Source organism: Arachis hypogaea, chromosome 17 (genome assembly GCF_003086295.3).
Source record: "Arachis hypogaea cultivar Tifrunner chromosome 17, arahy.Tifrunner.gnm2.J5K5, whole genome shotgun sequence".
Lineage (NCBI taxonomy): Eukaryota > Viridiplantae > Streptophyta > Magnoliopsida > Fabales > Fabaceae > Arachis > Arachis hypogaea.
The window spans coordinates 2,524,574-2,547,438 of NC_092052.1; the positions used below are offsets into that span (position 1 = coordinate 2,524,574).

General features: G+C 31.9%; 3 protein-coding genes across 3 annotated transcripts; all 3 read left to right on the forward strand.

Annotated features, from left to right (window-relative positions):
* Positions 1-1,297: 1,297 nt before the first annotated feature.
* LOC140181012 (protein MAIN-LIKE 1-like) lies at positions 1,298-2,005 on the forward strand. The gene has a single exon (XM_072223234.1). The coding sequence runs from the start codon at positions 1,298-1,300 to the stop codon at positions 2,003-2,005; it is 708 nt and encodes a 235-aa protein (XP_072079335.1).
* An 8,787-nt stretch (positions 2,006-10,792) lies between these two features.
* On the forward strand, positions 10,793-12,725 carry LOC112764346 (small ubiquitin-related modifier 2). Its single transcript, XM_025809903.2, has 3 exons — positions 10,793-11,171; positions 12,146-12,295; positions 12,398-12,725. The coding sequence occupies exons 1-3, from the start codon at positions 11,091-11,093 to the stop codon at positions 12,461-12,463; spliced, it is 297 nt and encodes a 98-aa protein (XP_025665688.1). The 5' UTR covers positions 10,793-11,090; the 3' UTR covers positions 12,464-12,725.
* Positions 12,726-14,024: 1,299 nt separating this feature from the next.
* Positions 14,025-18,758, forward strand: LOC112764344 (endoglucanase 11). Its single transcript, XM_025809901.3, has 5 exons — positions 14,025-14,362; positions 14,430-14,642; positions 15,611-15,811; positions 16,994-17,248; positions 17,890-18,758. Exons 1-5 carry the CDS (start codon positions 14,141-14,143, stop codon positions 18,556-18,558), a joined length of 1,560 nt encoding a protein of 519 aa, XP_025665686.1. The 5' UTR covers positions 14,025-14,140; the 3' UTR covers positions 18,559-18,758.
* The last annotated feature ends 4,107 nt before the right edge of the window (positions 18,759-22,865 follow it).

Genomic DNA, 22,865 nt, shown 5'->3' on the forward strand with positions numbered 1-22,865 from the left:
AGAAAAAAATAATTTATTAAAGGACATTTTGGTAAGAAAAATTTAATGATAAAAAATAAAATTTTTGCTAAAAAATATTTTTGTAAAAAATAATTTATTTTTTCTTGAAAAATGCATAAAGTTAATGTTAGTTAACACAAAAAATTTTAAATTGATTAAAAAAGAGGTTTTTTAAAAATTATAAAAGATGAAAATATACATTTTATAAATAGAGAAGAGGAGAGTGTTATTTTAGCATCTTACAAAAAAAGAAAATAATTTTTTTTTGGGCAAGTTACTTAAATAAATAAATTGGAGAAAATATTTACCTGAATGTGCAAAACTGTTTCTTGTTACCTGCATGTGCAAAATGCCATTTCTATGTAAACCGTGGCAACCCACTACGATTTCTAAACGTACATAAACCGTGGAGACCCATAGCGGATTAGGGTTTAAAAAAATTGAGTGTAAACCGTGGTAGGTCACCACGGTTTACTAAGGAAAATTTGCATGCATAAACCGTGGAGGGTCACCACGGTTTATGAAGGAATCCTTTTGCACGTAAAATCCTGTGGGTCACCACGGTTTACGTGTGTGTGGCTATATAAGTAATCCGTGGAAGGTTAGGACGGATCATTTGGTAAGGAACAAAAAAAAAAGGAAGTTGTTGTGTTGAGAGGATTTGGCAAAACTTTGGAGGTTTGAAGGAGAAGTGGGTGGTGGAGCCAATGGAGGGTGAGGATCGCTTGTACCGACTAAATGGCGTCGCTCACGTGGCAGGATATATCGACGAAGAGGTTAGTTACTGTTTCTGTCGTTATTATTGTTATTAAAATTCATACTAATGTAGCAATTGATATTATTAGGGATATTGTTAGTAAAAATATTTTATTATGTTTATTTGTATTGTTATTCTGATTAATGTTATTTACATAAATATTGATATTATTATGGTTACTGTCAATCCAAATGTGAGGCATTTATTAATATTGTCTACTGAATAATGCATATTTTATTATGCTTATTTATCTTGTAAGTCTGGTTAATAGTATTTCTCTAAAATATTTTGTTATAAATGTAAATATTTTATTGAATAATATTTTTTTTCTGTATTTATATTGTTATAATGAGTGCATAGTATTCGTAGCTTCACGGTGTATTACACACTAAGAGAATCAATGAATTTAATGTGACGAGTCTAATAATTTTTACGAAAATTATGTTTGGTGTTGTTTGTAATTGTTTTATGTTAAGGGATTTTGTTACCCACGTTTTGCAGCCTAGTAGGGTTATTAGCGCCGTTAGGATGTAGCAGAATATGCCCTTACATGACCGGATTATACCGTATCTGGAGACTGCCGGCTTGTATCATCTGGCTAGGCTAAACAGTCAGTGGTTCTGGGTTGATGAGTCTCTCCTTAACGCATTTATTGAGCAGTGGCGTCCGGAGACCCACACGTTCCATATGCCGTTTGGTGAGTGCACCATTACTTTACAGGATGTTGCGTATCAGCTGGGTTTGTCGATTGATGGTGTGCCCGTTAGTGGGTGCTTGAATGAGTTTGAGAATCTGATGGAACACGGTAGACCGGCATGGGTGTGGTTTCGAGAGTTGTTCGGGGAGTTACCTCCACAGAGTAAAATCAAGCAGATGACAGTGTACTACACATGGTTCCACGAGAGGTTCCGGGTTCTCCCTGCAGATGCTACTGATGAGACCGTGCGTGTATACGCACGCGCTTATATCCTGATGTTGTTGTCGTCTCAGCTGTTTGCGGACAAGAACGCAAACAGGGTTCACCTTCGCTGGTTGCCTTATTTGGCCTCGTTGGACGAGTTGGGCAGATATAGCTGGGGCTCCGCTGCACTGGCCTGGTTGTATAGGTGTCTTTGTCGTGGAACAAACAGGAACGTCGTTAACTTGGCTGGACCGCTACAGCTACTACAGTCTTGGATTTTCTGGAGGTTTCCCACTCTGAGGCCCACTGGTTTTGACCGGTTCGGGTTTCCTCTTGCTTCCAGGTAGGGTTTAGTATTATCCGTTAATAAATATTAAATACATCATGTGTTATGGTTTGTTTTGACATCATTTCAGGACCGTGATTGTTCCAGGCATTGTCGCCTGGATCCCAAGAATCCAACGTGGCAACTCCGCATAAGACTCTTCCCAATCTCCATATATTTCTGCCACTGCCTTCTGCTTAGCCATCCAAACCTTCCTATAACTAGGCCTGAAACCGTAATCAGCTTCTGTCGCTTGTTGAAGTACCTTTACCGTAACCGCAGCATCTGCCCTAACCATAGGAAGAATCCTCGCACAGATAACGTGGTAATCCAGCTGATGGTGATCACTTGAAATAGAAGTTGCGAGGCATGTGTGTGGCCCGTTGTACCTCCTAACCTCCCAAGTCCCCTTTCGTGCACGAAGCGCTACACGAATCAACCAAGTACAACCCTTGCCGAATTCCTTGCATTTTCCATGATACTTCAAATTATCCGATTCGACGACTCTGTACTCAACACCTCGCCAGATGCTATAGTCTTTTACACTCAGCACAGCTTCATCTTTACTCTGGAATGATTGCCCAATCTGAAATTCTGCAGAAGATCCCCCCACTCTATTACCACTGTCTTCCTGTTGACCAAGAGCTTCCAAGTTTAGTGTCGAGAAGTGTGGAGGGTAGTGATGAGAACCAGAACTTGCTGGCCTATGCTGCGCATGTGGATCGCCTCGTCTGTCATCGTCGCTATCACCATCGATATCAACAGGCTCCTGGTCAGACTCTTCGTCACGCATTGCATTCTCTACTTGATCAGGTCCACCAAAGTCTTCGATATAAGGTACGAGGCCACCACCGGTGCCCACAACGTGCGGAGGCTCAATGATTGCTGCATTCTCCAAAGGTATAGAACCAACAACCTCTGTTCGGTCTAAATCAGCCGCAAACGAAGGTGATTGAACCGGCGGAACATACGGTTTGACCGCAGGCATCGAACTAGATGCACCACCCGCGGCAGCTGGGCAGGGAACTGGCGCGGATGCCCCAGAACTATCGACACCAACCTCCAACTTCGTGAACAACTCATGGATTCTGATCTCCGGAAAACTCCGTACACAGTAGAACAGAACCCTAATATCTTCATCAGCCTTAACCGCAAAGGTTTCATACTGAACACCGGTCGATACAACCGCCATGGGAATCTTGTAGAATAGTTTCTTCACCCACTTGCTACCCAACACGCCAACCTTCTCCAAGATGCTGTTCTTCAGATCTGACAAAGTCATCGACGACCTGATAAAAACACTTAGTGGTTCTCTGTCGGTAAACTTCACACCTTTGCTTTTGCTTTTTTTTTATTTTCCCAGAGCAATGCACTAAGGCAAGAAAACTCTCTTCCTCACTAGCCATTGTGAAAATGATCTCTTATGGAGCTTGATTCACCAACATATATATAGACTTCCTGTCAACGTAAACCGTGGTGACCCACAGGGTTTTACGTGCAAAAGGATTCCTTCATAAACCGTGGTGACCCTCCACGGTTTATGCATGCAAATTTTCCTTACTAAACCGTGGTGACCTACCACGGTTTACACTCAATTTTTTTAAACCCTAATCCGCTATGGGTCTTCACGGTTTATGTACGTTTAGAAACCGTGGTGGGTTGCCACGATTTACATAGAAATGGCATTTTGCACATGCAGGTAACAAGAAACAGTTTTGCACATTCAGGTAAATATTTTCTCCAATTTATTTATTTAAGTAACTTGCCCTTTTTTTTTGTACTCTCCTAAAATTATATAATGATTTGGCGAGCATGGTAAATATACCTTACTATAATTGGACTTGATTATTATTATTATTATTATTATTATTATTATTATTATTATTATTATTTGAAGGTTGTTGAGTGATTTGAGGAAGGGATTGAATTAAAGAAATACAAGTAATAGTCAGTTAATCACTTTTTATACTTTATGCAATAAAACTGATAAATCAATATATTATTTTGATCTCTTTTTTCTATCGAGTATCGAAAATGTAGTACAAAGATAAAAGATAAGGTAAGATAAATGATACAGTAAAATATATTTTTATTAATATGATGTGATTTACGTATATTTACTCTCTACCACAAAATTATAGTAGGATTTTTACTATAATACAAATTGATTACAAATAACAATTCTAATAGATTCACTTTTTTTTTTTTTTTTTTTATTCTGTTTTCCAAACTGTTGCAATAATAGTGATGTGACGGTTCGCTATCACTGGAAAAATCCACATCTTGATTTACTTTTCTTGATTTATATTATTTTATTTGATCTCTTGGAATTTTTTTTATTGTCTTCTTATTTTGATAAGAATATATCACATACAATAAATACTTATTTATTTGATATTTATTTACTGAAAATCGGAATATATATATCAAAGCTTTTCTGCAACACTTAGAATATAAAATTAATGCACTCAATCAATTATATTTTAATCAAATATTTTACCATTATTAAGATTGTTCGATATTCTCTTAACTGAATATTATTATTATTATTATTATTATTATTATTATTATTATTATTATTATTATTATTATTATTATTATTATTATTATTATTATTATACGATATAAAAAAATTTAAACGGATATGAAAGCTACTAGCTATCTATAAGTCTTAAGAAAGGGAAATTCAATGATATAGGATCTCTCCTACAAATGTTCTTGCATTATTATCCAGAAATAATTATAAATTAATAAACGAGGAAAAGAATTTAAGTACGTTTCCTTAGCTTTTATGAATTATTATTGGATGGTCCATAAGTCAAATATGAAATGAACCTTAATAATCTGAAACCAAAGGTAGCCGCATAAGACTTATATTAGTAGCTTATAGTTTTATCAATTGGCTGATTAGTTAAACCATGATGAAGACGTGGGAGTGAGGGATGCATATGCAAGATGATATATATATATATATATATATATATATATATATATATATATATATATGTGATGTTGATGCACTAGATTTTTAAGGTGGGTTGGTTCAATTTTCGTTTTTCTCCTCTTGTTTTTTCATATATATGTGTTAAGAAGTATAAAGAACATTAATATTAATTATTTTTTTATTGTAAAATTATTTTAATTTTTTAATCCTATTTTTTGAAAAATTCAGAGTTTAGGGTTAGAACATAGGAGTTTAACTTTAATGTTAAATTTAAAATTTAAACTTTTAAAATTCTAATTATTGTTAGTTTTTTTTTTTTTTTAACCAAAGATAGGAGATTCGAACCCGCAACCTCTTAATTAAGTATGGAGAGATTATGCCATTTGAGCTATAACTCATTGGTTTCTAATTATTGTTAGTTAAAAAAAGAAAGTTTATTAATTGAATTAGGGCAAGGTAAAAGTTATGCATATTGTCTATATAAGAAGAAAATGATCACTACTTTAGACTAATATATCTAAGTTAGATAAAATGAAACTATTTACATTAGTTAGGTTTTTCCAAACGTGGTGAAACAAAGCATGGTGAAAATCACTTTTTCTCTCGTGATCATGGTGGTAATTCCCCTTCCTTACACCAAATTATTTGATCCTATCCAAAAAATTAGGCTAATCTTTATTTAGATAATGGGTAATTCATCATCTAGAAGCAAAGCAATAAAGAAATCACGATATATAATGGTTTACTTCGAAATTGTTTATATATTAAACTTTGCACATTAGAGAAGAACTATTTTATTTATTATTTATCGCTCAAGTTGAAAATTATTCAATGATGGGGAGATTTAATTTTTCCACTATAAGAGACGTATGTCTTATTACACATGATGATATAAGACTGAAAACCCAAGTTGGTCCTATTTGTGTTTCTAAATTATTTCTTTTTGTTCTTTTTCTTTTAATATCAATATATCGTGTAAAGGTTCACATCAGCCAAGCAGATTAAATTAGGGTTAAATATTATCTGATTTAGTCACTATAATTATTCAGTTTCAATTGAAGATCAATTCGAATAAAATTGACTTTATTTAATGATATTATTATTACAGATTAGCGACGGTTTTATAGTTCAAATATTATTGTAAATAATTTAAGGACGAGCTTGTCAGCAGCCGTCTAAAATCGTCACTAAATTTACTGATGACGTTCAAATAATCAGCAACACTTTTTTAATTGCCGTAAAAAAATGTCGCTAAACAGTAAAAATAACCATATCAAAAATGTTGTTTTATTGTAGTGTAAAATATTTACTTAAATTAATTTTGCAGACATTACATTCTATATTATTGATTGCCAAAATATACCTTATTCACAAAAAATATAGCAGGTCTAATTACGACCGAATGAGTTATATGATGAACAACACATAACCACAGAAGAACATTATCATTGTAGCGAAAGAAGCTTGTGCGAGTATTACAAGTTTATGTAGTGTTTAATTAGATATTGTTACGGATTCAGCTCCCGGGTCCCACTCGGTACGGCCTCCCGACCCGGATGTCCGGGGTAGGCTTCCTTCTGATGGCCCAAAACCGGTCCTACAATTTTTAACCACCTCCCTATGTTAACCAAATAAGATAAGATAATTACACCAAACTATATAAAGGAGAGTCAAAGGCCCTCTCAAGTACGTCACTCATTCATTTTATCACCTTGTACCTCTCAGATCCATTCTGACTTGAACGTCGGAATGTCTTTACAGGTATCATCTCCCACTGCTCTAAGAGGACGATCCGATAACCGCCCCAACTTGCAAGTCTTCGATCTATCTCACTACCCGTACCGGAGACTTTTAGTCCAGATACTATTATTTTTAAGAACACATTAATAAAAATGGATCTTATTAATTTTACTTAAGATATATAAATCTGTTTAATAATTTATAACTTTCACAAACTTTATTTCATGTGATTATTTTAAAAAATATGTTGATCTTGGTTACACACACAAAATTATTTTTCCTGTGGTGGACATAATAAAAATTAAATGTTACACTTCCTGCATGCTCCACAAAAAGTAAAACTAAGTAGGCCTCACATCATGACAAAGTGCATGACATTCTTGTATGCCACACAAAGTGATGAAATTAAAATCTTACTTGAAATACAACCAACCAACATTATTACCACTAACAATGCAATCATGCATGTGCATGAGAAAGAGTACTTATACTAGTTTATTTATTTATTAAATAGAAGGGGGGTCCTTTGGCTAATTAAAAATACTTGAGGATGAAGATAGTAATTAATTGTTTATATAAAAATGTACTACTTTTACTACTTGTCTTTTGAAGCCTGTCAAATTTCAAGATATTTAATCTAAGTGTATTGTGAAAGAAAACAACACAATGTAACCAATGGGTTTGAATTAAGTAAAGAAGTGGGTTGGTTGGGAATCATTTTCTTTGGTTTTATTTGTTTGGACTTCATCTGATTTCAATTTCAACGCCACAAATAATGAAAATCTCAATGCATTGGTCGGCAAAGTTTTTATCACCAAACACGTACTACCATTTCAATAGATTTGTTATTGTTAAAGCTGCGCTTATTGAGTAGTGTTGGACAACTATTATTATAGTAGGAATTTGATTTTTTAGAATAAATAATAGACAAAAATACACATAAAAGATTTAAAATAAATAAAATTATATTTTAAAAGTTATAAATATTAAAATATATTTTAAAAATTATTTCTTTTAATAAAAATACATCTCAGATTTTACATATTTACTATTAATATGATATTTTTGTCTATTAAAATTAATTTTTAAATTATATTTTTAGTATTTATAAATTTTAATGTGTATTTTTATTTATAACAAACTTGTTTTACGTGTATTTTTGTCTATTTATTCATCTAAGTTTAATAAGCAGGAGCAGAACTATAGAAGTGAGCTAGAGAGCTAGACTTACTCCAATTAGGTAATATCAATGTTATGTGTGATAATTTATTATTTTCTACTAATATTTAGTACATTTTAAATTATAAATTCTAATAATATAAAATTAAGATGTTAATTTAAAATCTTAATTAATATTAATAAAAATATTAATCCTCTAACGTTTCTGAATGTTAAAATTTGATTTACAAAAATTGAATTTGATTCAGTAGTGAAGTTTACTATTTAATTTATTAATAATTAAATTTAATTGTAAAATTAATTTGACTCATTAACAAAAAAAAAAATTCGAGTAGTGTTAGATTAGTAGTGGTGATTAATTTTCTAGGCTTAATAGATATGTAATAAGACCGCTAAAAGTAATAAGTAGAACTAAAATATTAAATAGATACATATTTTTTGTTTTTTTATATAATAAAAATTTACTTTTCTTTATACAATAAGGTAAACATAAAGAAGTGTACACCCATATTTTTTTCAAAAACATAACAGACTTTCCTTAAGAATATTTTTTAAACACTTTTAATTTATTTAATAATATGTAACAACATATTAAGTATATACTAAAATTAACTATTAAAATTAGCTACTAATATAAAATATATGTTATAAAATATAAAAATATATATTAAAAATAAATTAAATAATACATATATTTATATATAAATACATGATAATCGATTTTAGTTGTTGATTTTAATGCACAAATAATATTTTTGAATATTTAGATATAAAAATTTGGTGGAAACTCGGGTGCAGTCAACTTCATGTGAAGTTTATAACTGAGAGACGTTAGATAATTTGACTTATTTGACTTATTTGACTAAATTTTCACCTAACGACTCTCAACTATCAACTTCACGTGAAGTCGACTGCACCTGAGTTTTCACCTAAAAACTTACTACACTATTTGTGAAACTATTTTAACAACTATATTTTCCAAATTTTAATTAGACCCGTGAAGTCATTGATATTGGGGAACCAAAGCACAATTAAGTTTGATGATAATAATAATAATAGTGCGTTTGGTATCATAGGATGATAGGAACACGCTACCGTGTTTTTGTTAAACGGTGAATACTGAATACTGGTAGGATTTTGATAGAAAATCATCTACTCCTAACGTTATTTGTCACCTAAATATTTCAACTTTTGTTTTGATAGAATTAACTTCGATATAACGTTATTAGAGTATTGACTTTTTTCTTTTTCAAGGCTATTTCCGAACAAATATCAACCTCACCATAGAAAGTTGTAAAGTTCAAAGCATCTTCAAGTGAATAAAAGGTTCTTGCAAATTACAAATCTATCATCACATGTAGGTTCTCGTACATCACAATGCAAACATTTTACTTTAAATCTTTGTAGTTGTAGTTGAAGTGGAAAATGTGGCTCAAGTTTGTTTCTTTATTTTTAGTATTAATTTGGGTCATAGAGTGCCAATTGGGTAGGTCTATCTAGCTATATATACCTCTCAAAATTATATAAAAAAAATCAGTCATTAAATTATTTATCATATATATTTATGTATATTTAATATATATTTAGTATTTTAATATATTTGATAAGAATAACTTATTTAATTACTGATTTTTTAAACAAAAATAACATAATATAGTTGATGCATTTCTGAAGTTGATCGAATGATTAGTTCACTCATCTGTTTAAACTAGCTAGTGTTTTGGGGTTCGAATTCCACGTTGTGCATGCAGCAATTCATTAACTACTGACACACCCTTAAATAGAGTTTAGATAGATCTGCGACGAATTGGTCTTTAGCCTGTTAGACTCGAAAAACCGTAGAAAAAAAAACTTGATGCATCCCTGTTTTTCCAAAGATTTTGACAAAGGAGTATATCTTATTTTGGATATATGATATATCTCTAGTGCCCAAATTGGATGGAAGTGATTATAGCAAGTTGACGTGTTATATTTCATTTTCTCTCTTCTTCCAACTAAGCTTATAGGCTTGTAGTTCGTTATATCTGCAATAATGCCAAACTACAAGCTCAACATAAATGTGGAAACATAACAAGAATGAAACTAACACCACAAGGTTGTTTCTTAAAGAATGAAATCACAACATATTGTTCACCTATATATGTCAAATTAGAAGGAGAATACACAATCTTATAAATATACTAAAACAAGAACATCATATGTGGTAGTTATATGCTTTAGAATAAATTAAACCCTACTAAAGTAACGTTACCTGAGAAGTAAGGATAACAGAGTTAACCTTATAGAGCCTATATGTGCTTAATTAATTGCTATGCCACAAAAATGTGTAAAAATATGTTTGTTATTTTTTGTGTTTTTGGGTTAGGATTGGAGAGAGGCAAAACTGGAAGGGAAAAAAATGGACTAATCATTAACTAACTAAGAATTAACGATTGGGTTAGAATTGGAATGTTTTTAAAATATTAGAGAAAAAATTAAAATAAATTAAAGTATTAAACATTAAGATGTTTCTAAAACTTTTAAAATATTAGAGATAAAAAAAATATTTTATATTTACATTCTTTTTATTTTCGTTAGTTTATTTGTTTATTTTTTGCTTTGATTGAACTTTGATATTCTGGTTCTATTATTAAAAATTTAAAATAACTATATCAGATATATATTAAAACCAGTCATATATTTATAAACAAATTTATGATAACTGATTTTGATATATACATTGTATAAGAATTGTTTCTATTATATAGAATTAGATGTTTGCCTACATTATTTTTGGTCAAGCTAGTTATGGATTGGAACAATCTAAGGTTGGCCAAACAGTTATTGGGCTTATAGGCCCAATATAACAAAGACCTTTCAAAGCAAGAACGAGAAAGTGGTTGAGCTGGCCCAATTAAGCCATAACACTAAAAAAGGTGACGTATTACAAATACAAAATCCATTAACAAAAAAAAAAAAAGAGTTCAAGTATGACCAGGAAATAGAGAAAGATAGAGAGATATTTTGGTCCGTCAGATCCAAGTGGACCAATCGAAATCAGAACCGTCCATTTTCTTCTCTCTTGTGACTCTGACGCCACTTTATTATAACACTATTTATATTTACTTCCACTTTACAATAGTTTTTGGCTCTTATTCTCTGTTTCCATTCACAGTCGCACACGGTGGTTTTGAGTGGTAGTTCACGGCGGAGAAAAATTCAAAAGAGTGAGTTTCTGTTTTCGGTTCGAGAAATTGAGAAGAAGATGTCGGGCGTGACGAACGAGGAAGACAAGAAGCCAACGGAGCAAGGTGGAGCTCACATCAACCTCAAGGTCAAGGGTCAGGTTCGTAATTTTCATTCTCCTCTTCGATTCCAGATCCATTTGTTGTTGTTGCTGTTGCTTTTTCTTTTGCATTATTTCAAAGTTTAGTTTCGGAATTTTTTTTTTGTTGAAACATTGTTTTAGGGTTTTGTGCTCATGGTTTAATTTTAAATTTGTTTAAATTTTCTGGATTTGTTTTGTTGTGAAGTTTATGGCGGCTGATGAGCTGATACGTGATCAAATTTGTGCTGATGTTTTGTTTTATTGTTGTAAATTTGAGATTTTTTAACATGCAAGTGAAAGTAGAGTGAAAGTAGAAGCTGATGAATTTAAAATTTAAAAATTCGTAGACAATGTTTATGAACTGATCAGGTTTTAAATTTAAGTTTTTTATTTTTAAATAGAAGATGTTTGAATTTGTGTGCTTTTTGTGCAACTTCAACTAAATAGTTGTTTCTATGGGTGGTTAACTTTTCTAAGTAACTGCATGTTTGAATTTCTGTGTAGAAAAGCTCTGGATCGTGGTTGTGGCCAAAGCTTTTCTCTATTGCTTTTGCCCAAACCCTATTTTTGGAGTTGCAAACAGAAAATCCAAACATGTTAAGGTAGATAATGGAAAGTTACAGATAGTTAAGATAAGAATTCTCAAATGGAAACTTTGCTAAGCTGCATCAAGGGCTAGGGTTGTTAATAACATTGTTTTAACTTTGAAAAAGATTCATTTAAACCTCTTTGTCTGGTGCAAATTGTGAATATCACAGTTTGGATCTTGTGTACTTCTTTTCGTATGCTTTTGTTGTGGTCTTCAGAATCTAGGTGCTCGATTGCCAAATTGTATAATCATGGCTCATAAGTTTTATCTATATCCAGATTCTGATATCTTATTCTTTGTTATCTATCTTGGCTTGTCGAAATGTTTTCACTATGTGATGACATAATAGAATTAGAGATATGAAACAACTTGAATAACATTGAGATGTTCTTGGATGTTGTAGGATGGGAATGAAGTGTTCTTCAGGATCAAGAGAAGCACTCAACTGAAAAAGCTGATGAACGCATACTGTGACAGACAGTCAGTGGATTTCAACTCCATTGCTTTCCTGTTCGATGGCCGTCGCCTCCGAGCTGATCAGACTCCAGACGAGGTATGTATTTGCTATTATATGTTATATGAATTCAGCTTAGGTTCTGATATGTGTTTAATTGGATCAATCACTTATGGCTCTACATGAATGTTTCTACTGCAGCTCGAAATGGAGGATGGGGACGAAATAGATGCCATGCTTCATCAGACAGGAGGTGCAGCTGTCTGAATGATGCAGCGTGCATGGCAGTCGTGTTTTCGACATCATCGGGAGTAGAATTAGGTTAATTAACTAGTAGTGATGCCTGAGAAGCATCTTCTATATCAGCTACTTATTATACTGCAGTTTCTGGCTGACTTGATATGCTAATCGTTTGCTTTTGTTCAGAAGAGTGAGTATTGCCCTTTACTTATTAAGAAAGCTTATAACCAATATACGAGTGTTTTAAATTCACTATCTTAAATAATCTATGATACCATGTATTATTTTATGATATTGTGGCTGGTTTGCTTGCTTCCCATATCCTCAAGAAAGTGATCTCAAAGGGAACCCAGATGGATATGTGAATGACTTAATGGCCATGTCAATGATAGTGTGATTAAAATAAAAAAAATTAGGGGATGACAACTTCTTACATGACAATATTCAGCGTAGACCTAGAAATGCCCTGTGCGCCACCCGCCGGTATTCAGCTTAGACCTAGAAATGCCCTGTGCCGCCACCTGCCGATATACAGCTTGGACCTAGAAATGCCTTGCGCCGCAGGCGACTGGTGTTGGGGAATAAAGACGGAGGAAAGCCAAGTTCTGCTGCCATGACCTTAGCAGCATCACTTTCTCTGATCCCCATGACATGGCATGGATCACAACTACCTTCCATTTCACACTCCGTGTGTTCGATCAAAAGTTGAAAGAGGAGGTTTCTTTAACTGGGGAGGAATCTGTATCTTTGATTGTGAGTGTGAGCGTAAGGCTGAGAGAAGAAAACAACGTGGATGGGGGCTCTTATGAAAATGGATTAATTTATGTAGTTTTGAAATGGTATGCTTTGCTTTGGATTGTGTATGAAAAATAAAAATTACTTAGAAAGATGAGTAATTCTTTCATTTTAAACAGAGGATATTGATAATTAGTATAGATTATTTGCACATTGGGCTAGTTTTTTTTCCCGCTTTGAACTATATAAGGGCTTTCTTATCTAAAACATGTAGCTTACAAGCATGTTGGTTCTCTGATAGCATTAATACAGTACTTTTTGAAGACCATTATGGACGAATATTAAAAACTCAACATGGTATCCTGTTAAAAAAACTTGACTCGTGAAGGTTCAGAGTCTACAAGCGAGCACTCAATAATATACAAATTTTCTCATATTATATTTTAGAAAAAATTATATTCGGTCCCCTAAATATTCAGATATTGCAAAATAATCTCTCAACTCTCTCGAAATGTATAAAGGGTTAGATTAATACACTATGTTTTTTAGTTTAGCTTTAATGTATTAACTTTATAAAATATTTTATCAAATTGTCTAATCATATCCATTTTTAACCATGTAGTCAAAATAAAGAGTGATTATTTTTGCTAATGCGACACTATATAATTGGATGCAAGTATAAAATTATTTTATAAATTATATCACAGTGCATCAAAATAATTTTTTTTTATATATGCAATGGCAATAATGTTAAGAAAAAATTTCTTCTCCCACAAATCACAACATCCCCATGACCCCTCAACCTTCTTCAAATTCTCTCCCCAATAAATACATAAAATTTACTTAAGACTTTACCGTTTACAATCGCCCATACCAAACACACCGTATATATCCCATATAAAAGAGTAGTAACACAAAACAGGGAGATACATAGAGAGTTAGAGACAGAGAAAAGAAGAAGAAAAAAACATGAAGAAAAAAACATGCTGTCTAAGAAAAGAATGCATTGCTTCGTTCCTAATAATATTAATGAAGACAACATTCTTCTTCCCTTGTGAGGCATTCAACTATGGCGAAGCCTTGTCAAAGAGCCTTCTCTACTTCGAGTCACAGCGTTCAGGTCGCTTACCTTACAATCAAAGGGTCACTTGGCGCCACCATTCTGGTCTCACCGATGGTCTTGAACAAGGGGTATGCATATTAAACATCACATTCAATTCTCATTCTCCGACATGTTCTTATGTTTTTGATTTTGTAGGTGGACTTAGTTGGAGGATACTATGATGCTGGGGACAATGTTAAATTTGGGTTACCCATGGCTTTCACCGTGACAATGCTCTCATGGGGTGCCATGGAATACGGCGAACAGCTCGCCGGTGCCGGCGAGTATGTTCACGCGCTTGAAGCCATCAAGTGGGGGACTGATTATTTCATCAAGGCTCATACTCACCCAAATGTCCTCTGGGTTGAGGTAATATGAATCTTCATCAATCTCAATTCACATGATTCCATTGAAATTAAGGGTGCTTTTAGTTTATATCTTCCAATTTTCATTTTCAGCGTTTTCTAATTTTTTAATTTGGTGAATAACAGTAACCAAAAAAAAAAAAAAAGATTTTATCGTTTGGGAATGTTTCATAAAGACGCGTAAAACGTCTTTTTGTAAAAGACGCCTTATATAAATCGATTATTTTTAAATTTCTTAATAAATTAGAATAAAATCGATTTTTTTATAATAATAACAATAAACTCAATTTTTTTAAGGATTTAATTATATTTTTAAATTTTTAGGGCTTTAAAAATTTGTTTTTTTATTAAAAAATTTAAAGATATTTAATTTAGATTGTGTAATTCGATCGAATTAAACTGGGTCTAATAATTATAATACAGACAATTAAGTTTATTATAGTCCGATTTTGGTCTGATTTATTAAAAAATAAATTATTAATCAGTTTAATAAAGATGTCTAATAATAATATGACACACATAAACATCTTTAAAAATATACATTTTTAGTGTCTTTGTTAAATCGGTCTCCTTATCATTTTTATCGTTTTTATTTTTTTTATAAAATTCAAAAAATAAAAAATTACTGCAAATAAAAACAGAAAATAATAGCGCACTCTAATTTTATCTATTGTAATAAAAATTGGTCATCACACGCGCCGCCGTTGAGAGTGGGATAATTCTTCCAAGTTCACAGTGGGAAATAGATTCAAATATCGGAAGAATCAACGGCTTCATCATGAGCTTGTCTGCAGTGTATTCCTACTCGCCTTGACTGGCGCGTGTCATTAAATTGCTTTCCTTTTTCTATTTTTTTTTCCTTCATTAATATTAATATGATAATAACCGCCGTTAATTTTGAGTTTCATGTAGCTAAGGTGTGAAGCTATATTTAATTGCTGCTGTGAATTATATAAAGTTTCAATTTTTCAGGTGGGTGATGGAGACACCGATCACTATTGTTGGCAGCGGCCGGAGGACATGACAACATCACGGCGAGCTTATAAGGTTGATGCAAACAACCCCGGCTCGGATGTTGCTGGCGAAACGGCGGCGGCATTGGCGGCGGCTTCCATTGTGTTTAGGAGAACAAACCCACACTATTCTCAACTACTTTTGCATCATGCAAAACAGGTATGTTAGTTAGCTATACCAAGTTACAATTATTACATAGTACTACTATTCAAATCCCATAGTAGGATTAGCTAATAGAAAAGTTATTTTAAAAATCTAATCATGGTTAGTTGGTTTTAACATGTCACACACACATTATTATGATGAATAATGATAAATATATTCATTAAGATACATCAATGTATATAAAATAGGAAAAGTATAGGTGGATAATGAAAATACTAAACAATATAAATAATGGATATATTTTATGTTCAATTCACTAGGTATACGGATGATTATCCTAATATTAAGATTTATGTGAGTAATTTGAGGGTGTAGTGTATTTTTACTTTATTAGGCTAATTTTAGAGTCATTGTTCACATTGTTCACAAAAATTATTGTCTACTTAACAAAGTCCAAATAAAATAACAGTTTAAGTTTAATTTTAATACACTACGTATATAATATTATAATTTTACACCATCATCCAACTAAATTTATACATTTAGATGACTTTGTTTTATTAGAAAGAGTAGAGTGACAAATAAACTTCATGAGAACTGTACAGAGTAGTAGTTTAAATTAGGTTTAATTACTCTGTTTGTCTCTATAGTTTCATGAAATTTTCAATTAGGTCCCTATACTTTTTTTTTTTTTAATTGAGTCCCTGTACTAATTTTTTTTTCAATTAAGTCACTCTTAGTAGTAATTGGCTTAATTTTATAGGGACCCAACTAAAAAAAAGATTTGGTATAGGGACCTAAATAAAAGAAAAAAAAGTGTAGAGACCCAATTAAAAAAAATTGTGCAAGGACTCAAATAAAAATAAAAAAAGTATAGGGACCTAATTAAAAATTTTGCGAAATTATAAGGACCAACAGAATAATTAAACCTTTAAATTAAGAGCTTTCACTCTAATTATATGGACTAATTTAAAGATAAAGTGTCTACATTTACTATTTTAAATAATTTTATTATTTAATTTTTTTTTAAGACTAATCTGTCCAACGTGTAAATTCTCATAAATTTATTTGTCACTTTATTCTATTAGAAATATAGGATTGATTGTGTGCAAATAATTAAAATGAAATTCATAAAATAAAATGTAAACTTATCCAAAATGAAAATCAAAGAGTAAGTACAAAAAGTTAGTGAAAGAAATATTTTTGTACTTATATTGAATGGATTGTGTTTTGCAGTTGTTTGAGTTTGGTGAGAAGTACAAGGGGAAATATGATGAGAGTGTTGGAGTGGCAAAAGGGTATTATGCTTCAGTTAGTGGGTACATGGATGAGTTGCTTTGGGCAGCAATTTGGCTATATAGCGCCACACAAAAGGAACAATATTTCATGTATTTCTTGGACAATGCCAAACACTTTGGTGGGACCACTTGGTTCATCACTGAATTCAGCTGGGATGTAAAGTATGCTGGTCTTCAAGCCATTGCTTCCATGGTAACTGCTAACTAACAAACATCTCTTAAAATTTTGAGTTTAATAAAGGTTTAATTACTGTATTGGTTTCTATAGTTTTGCGAAATTTTCAATTAGGTCCCTATACTTTTTTTCCTTTTAATTGAGTCTTTGCACCAATTTTTTTTAATTGGGTCCCTACACTTTTTTTCCTTTTATTTAGGTTTCTATACCAATTCTTTTTTTTTAGTTGGGTCCCTATAAAATTAAGCCAATTACTACTAAGAAAGACTTAATTGAAAAAAAAATTAGTGTAGGGCCTCAATTGAAAAGAAAAAAAGTATAGGAACCTAATTGAAAATTTCACGAAACTATAGGGACCAACAGAATAATTAAACCTTAATAAAACAAGCCACTTGCTATCTTAAATAAGATAGAAACTCAGGTGAAGTCGACTTCACGTGAAGTTGATAGTTGAAAGCTGTTAGATGATTTGACTGATTTGACTAATTTTTCATCTAACAACTCTCAACTACCAACTTCACGTGAAGTCGACTGCACCCGAATTTCCATCCTTAAATAATTGTATTTTTTAATAAAATTTTAAAATAAACTAAACGTACTCTTAGTATTTATTTTTTTTCCTTTATCATACTAACATTTTTTTTTAACAAATTTGGCAGCTCTTAATGGAAGAAAAGCATAAGAAACATGAATTGATACTCGAAGAGTATCGATCAAAGGTAGAGCACTACCTTTGTGCATGTCTTGGCCTCAACCAAGACAACAACACTAACGTAGACCGCACCCCGGGCGGTCTACTATACATCCGCCAATGGAACAACATGCAATACGTATCGACGGCCACATTTCTTCTAACAGTTTACTCTGATCATCTTCTAGCCGTAGATCAAAAGCTGACGTGTCCAAAAGGAGTAGTGGGTCCCAACAATCTCTTAACATTTGCAAAATCACAAGTTGATTACATCTTGGGTTCGAATCCAACGGGTATGAGCTACTTGGTAGGGTACGGTACAAGTTTTCCAGTGAGGGTGCACCATAGGGGTGCATCCATTGAATCATATAGAGGGAACAAGGGTTTTATAGGGTGCACTCAAGGGTATGATAATTGGTATGGAAGGCATGATCCTAACCCTAACATTCTTGTTGGGGCCCTTGTTGGGGGCCCAGATATCAAAGACAATTTCAAAGATGAGAGATCCAATTACATGCAAACTGAGGCATGTACCTATAACACTGCACCACTAGTAGGGGTTTTTGCAAGGTTGCATGGATCACAAACTCATTTTCATCACAATTACAATGATACCTTTCTGGTAGCATCTAGTTAAAATTAGTTATCGTTATATACTCATTTTGTATCGTATACTAGATCGACTTATTCTACCAAATGAGTCTACAAATACGGGTGAAAGTGTAAATTTTTACATTATACTTAGTTTGGCAATTAAAAAATGTTGCTCAAGAATGAGAGTATTTTATACTTAAATTTTTTATGAGTTTAATCTTGATGTACTATCAGTTTAAAATATTCTACAATTATAATTGTTCTTTTGGATGATTATTCAGGTAATCAATATAAAAGGTAGTTAATTTTATTAATGTGATCGTTATGTAATTAAATGCACGTGTAAAATAATTTTACACTAACAGTATATCAAAATTAAATTCATTTTTTAGTTTTCCTTTCTTTGTTCATATTTTAAAAGTTTATACAATGTTCTAAACCACCAATATCATAAACTAATTTTTTTTTAAAAAGTTAAGAGATTTGTAAAGTAATAAAATAAGAATTAATTATTATTAAATTTGTAATTTTTATTATATATAAACATCACTAATTTATTAATATTTTTTTTTAGTTTAGAAAATTTTGATTCATGCTATTAATATGTCAATAATATTTGTTTGAACTCAAAAAATTGGCTCATTTTTTTTGTTATTGGAGGCATGTATGTGATGTGCTGTTTTATGGGGCATAGTGGTGCTAGACCAATTTGTGGGGTAGCCTTTCCTGACTTGTGCTATAGACAAGTCGGACCATACGAGTTATGTTTAAAAGAAAATATCATGGACAAATCGGATAGTCCGATTTGCAGAGGGGAAATTTTGAAATTTGGAAAAAGCAAATCGAACTGTCCGTATTGTATAAAAATTTTTTTTAATAAAACAAAATTCAAATCGGATGGTCCGAATTGATTATTATTATTTTTTTTAAACTGGACCATCTGATTTGTTTGAGAGCACTCGCACTGTCCAATTAATAACTCTTTAACATCATAGGCTTATAAAGTACGCTGCTGCTCCATATCGCTGTCCTACACCATTACCTTCTCTATAATAAAATTAAAAAGCGCAGAAATTTTAGAGTATTTATTTAGACATTCACTTTTGGCGTGGACAAATATTATCAATTACTAATAAATTAATAAAAATGTTGCAACCAATGTGAATGCAATAATTAAAATGGAAGTTCTAATCAAATCAATAGGAAAAGTGACACCTACCAAGACAAAAAGGTGAGTCTGATTTGCAACACTTGGAGAAAGTAAGAATTGAAGATGGAAGATCATATAATGTTTCACGGGATTCATGGGTTTGTCTCCACAATGCTGGTGATTATATGATCCATTTCTTGGTCCCTTTAATTGCGGTTGCAACATAATGAAAAAACAAAAAAGGGTTCAAACCTCAAAGGGCCTAAAAAGCAATCTATTTTTATTTTTCTTTTTAGTGTGTAACTAAATTAGCGGGGGTTAATGGGGAATGGCCTTGAATTGAATGGAATAAGGAAGCAGAACGAAAATCAAGCAAAATTTAGTGGAAGCATGCTTTGCTCGTTTTGTGTCCTAAAAATTCAAGCATTGGTCACAATCACAATTCACAAACAATGTTCAGAGTTGAATTAACTCTGCACGTCAGACCAATGCCATGTTACCTTTTTTTCTTATACTACTTTGAAGGAACTCGCGTTGATGGCGCGTGGCAGTGCTAAATAGGTTAAGTGTGTAACCAATTTAGGTTGATTGAGTAGTTAGTTCATTCGTTCGCTTAAACAAATGTCAGGAGTTCGAATTTCGATTTGTGCATGGAACAATCTATTGACCAGTAATAGACTTTTAAATAAAATTTAGATATGCAACAGAATTATAGATATTCATGTTGCTAGAAGTAAAGTTGAAATGATAAATAACTAGTAACGAAATAGACAATAATGCATTAGGATACTACAACAAGTCTAATTTGCTTATTATTAGTGTACCAAAACAAAACAAAACAAAAATCAATAGGGAATTTATGGTTTGAGTTTTGAGAAATGTTGATGCATTTTTTCTCTAGCTACTATTTAATAACCAATAAAAAGAAAAAATAACAAAAAAAAAAAGATATAACATTGTTAAGGGTAGAAACAGGCTAAGTCATGCCAGATTTTGCTCTTAACAGGTTTGGTCTGTCATGTAGTTAATTGGCCTACAGTCGGCTATAGACTCTTTATAAAGTATTAGGCATGACCTATTATTTAGTCTAGCCTAGCCTGAAACCTGCTAAAAGGCTTGATATTTTTTTCTTATAAAAATAAAAATATTATTTAAAAAAATTATTTTTTAATAAAAATATTTATATATAATATATCATATTTAATATTTATAAGAATTTTATATACAAAAATATTTATAATAAATAATATTATAAATTTAAAATAGTTTATAATTTTGTTAATAATAAAAAATTATTTATATATTTAATTATGTTTTAATAGGTTCAGATAGACCTGACAGACCAATAAAACTAATTAGTGAGTATGGACCTAATCTATTAACATATTAAGACTTTTAAAAGAGCTTAAGTCCGTACCTTTTTTATAACAAGTCAGATCAGATTAGGTCAAACACAGATCAGGCTGCAAACCCTGACAGACGGTCTGGCCTTTTTCTATCCCTAAACATAGTTCAACAAATGGGGTATGTGCTTTCTCATGGTACAAGGGAGTGACTCTTAAATATTGTATTGAATGAAGCAAAATAAATGATCCCGCAAGAAAGTCATGACACTCAAGAAATTCTAAAAAACATGTTATCAAAACCACAGAACTCAAGTACTAATGTACTATATAGTATAAGGCAGTGTGTGTGACAGAACTCAAAAGGTAAATTCAGCTAGAAACAAGGGACTAGGTTAGAGACAATAGTGAAATTGGTAAAATAATTACTCAATGCACCAAACTAGCATTAAAATAACAGTCAAAACTAGAGGGGAGAGGGGAAAAGGTGTAAAATAATAATAAACCAATGTAAGTTTTGTGATTGAAAATCATAAAAAGGGTGAATAAAGTCAATAAACCAATCAGAATAAACCTGTCTTTTTTTTTTTTGAGAGAAACCTTCATACAAGTTTTGGTAAAAATTTTGGTGAGCCCAAGCCCAATGATCAATTCTTTTATCTACCCAAAATAAATGAAAAAGATCCTTCCTAAGTTTCTGATGAAAAAGAGAAAACTAAATCCAACTGTTTTGGGCTCGTACTCAACAGTAGTTAAGATGGATCAATTTACGTAAATGATCTTTCAAAGTGTCTCAAGATAAAAGACAACACATTAAACTGTTTTTTCGGGCCTGAGACCCTGTTCCCAAAAAAAAAGGTTAGTTTGGTAACTAATACAGACTGCTCACTCGTCCGCTTAAACAAGTGTCGGAAATTCGAACACCGTCTTGTGTATGCAGCAACTCATTAGCCAGCGGCAGACCCTTAAATAGAGCTCAGATCTGTAACGGATTAGTCCTTAACCTGTCGGGTTGGGAGATACGGTTTAGGTAAAAAAAAAAATAGACTGCTCTAGTGGTTAGTTTACTAGTTCACTTAGGTATTAGATATTCGAATCTTGTTTTATACACAGAGCAACTCATTGACCAGTGACAAACCCTTAAATAAAGTTCAAATCTGTGACGGATTAGTCTTTAGTCTGCCGAATTAGAGATACCATAGGAAACAAAAAAATATTTAGTTTAGTTAGTTGAGTGGTTAACTTACTTGTTTGTTTAAGCAAGTGTCACATATTCAAATTTTACCTTTTGTATAAAGCAACTAATTAATCAACGACAAATCATTAAATAGAATTTCGATCTACAACGAATAAGACCTACTGTAATGGAAAAAAAGATTCATCAATTGGCATGTGGCACTTGATGATTTGTGCATTTTATGACACATGTAGCATCAAAATACTGGGGAGGCTTTTTAAGCTTTTGGAAATGAACAACTATGGAAGCAAGGAGTGTTGTTGCATTGCTAAATATTGCATAGTATTACTCACTAACTTCCATGGAAGCTTTATTCCTCCCATCAGCTATATTAAACTTATATCCAAGGTTTTGGAAAATTAGATCAATAGTAAAATTTAAATAAGATATAATAAAATAATATATTCATATATAAAATGTGATTTTATTTTATTTTAATTAGTTTTTCTTTTTTTTTGTAAAAATTAATGCCGGTTCAATTGGTTCATCGGTTTTTGACCGGTTCAATGATCAAAAATCAATTTTCTTAGTTCTATACTTCTATGTTGATAACTAAGAAATTTGTTAGTTGCTCCATCATCTATCAAAGCACACACACCACACAAAATAGTAGTGAAGTA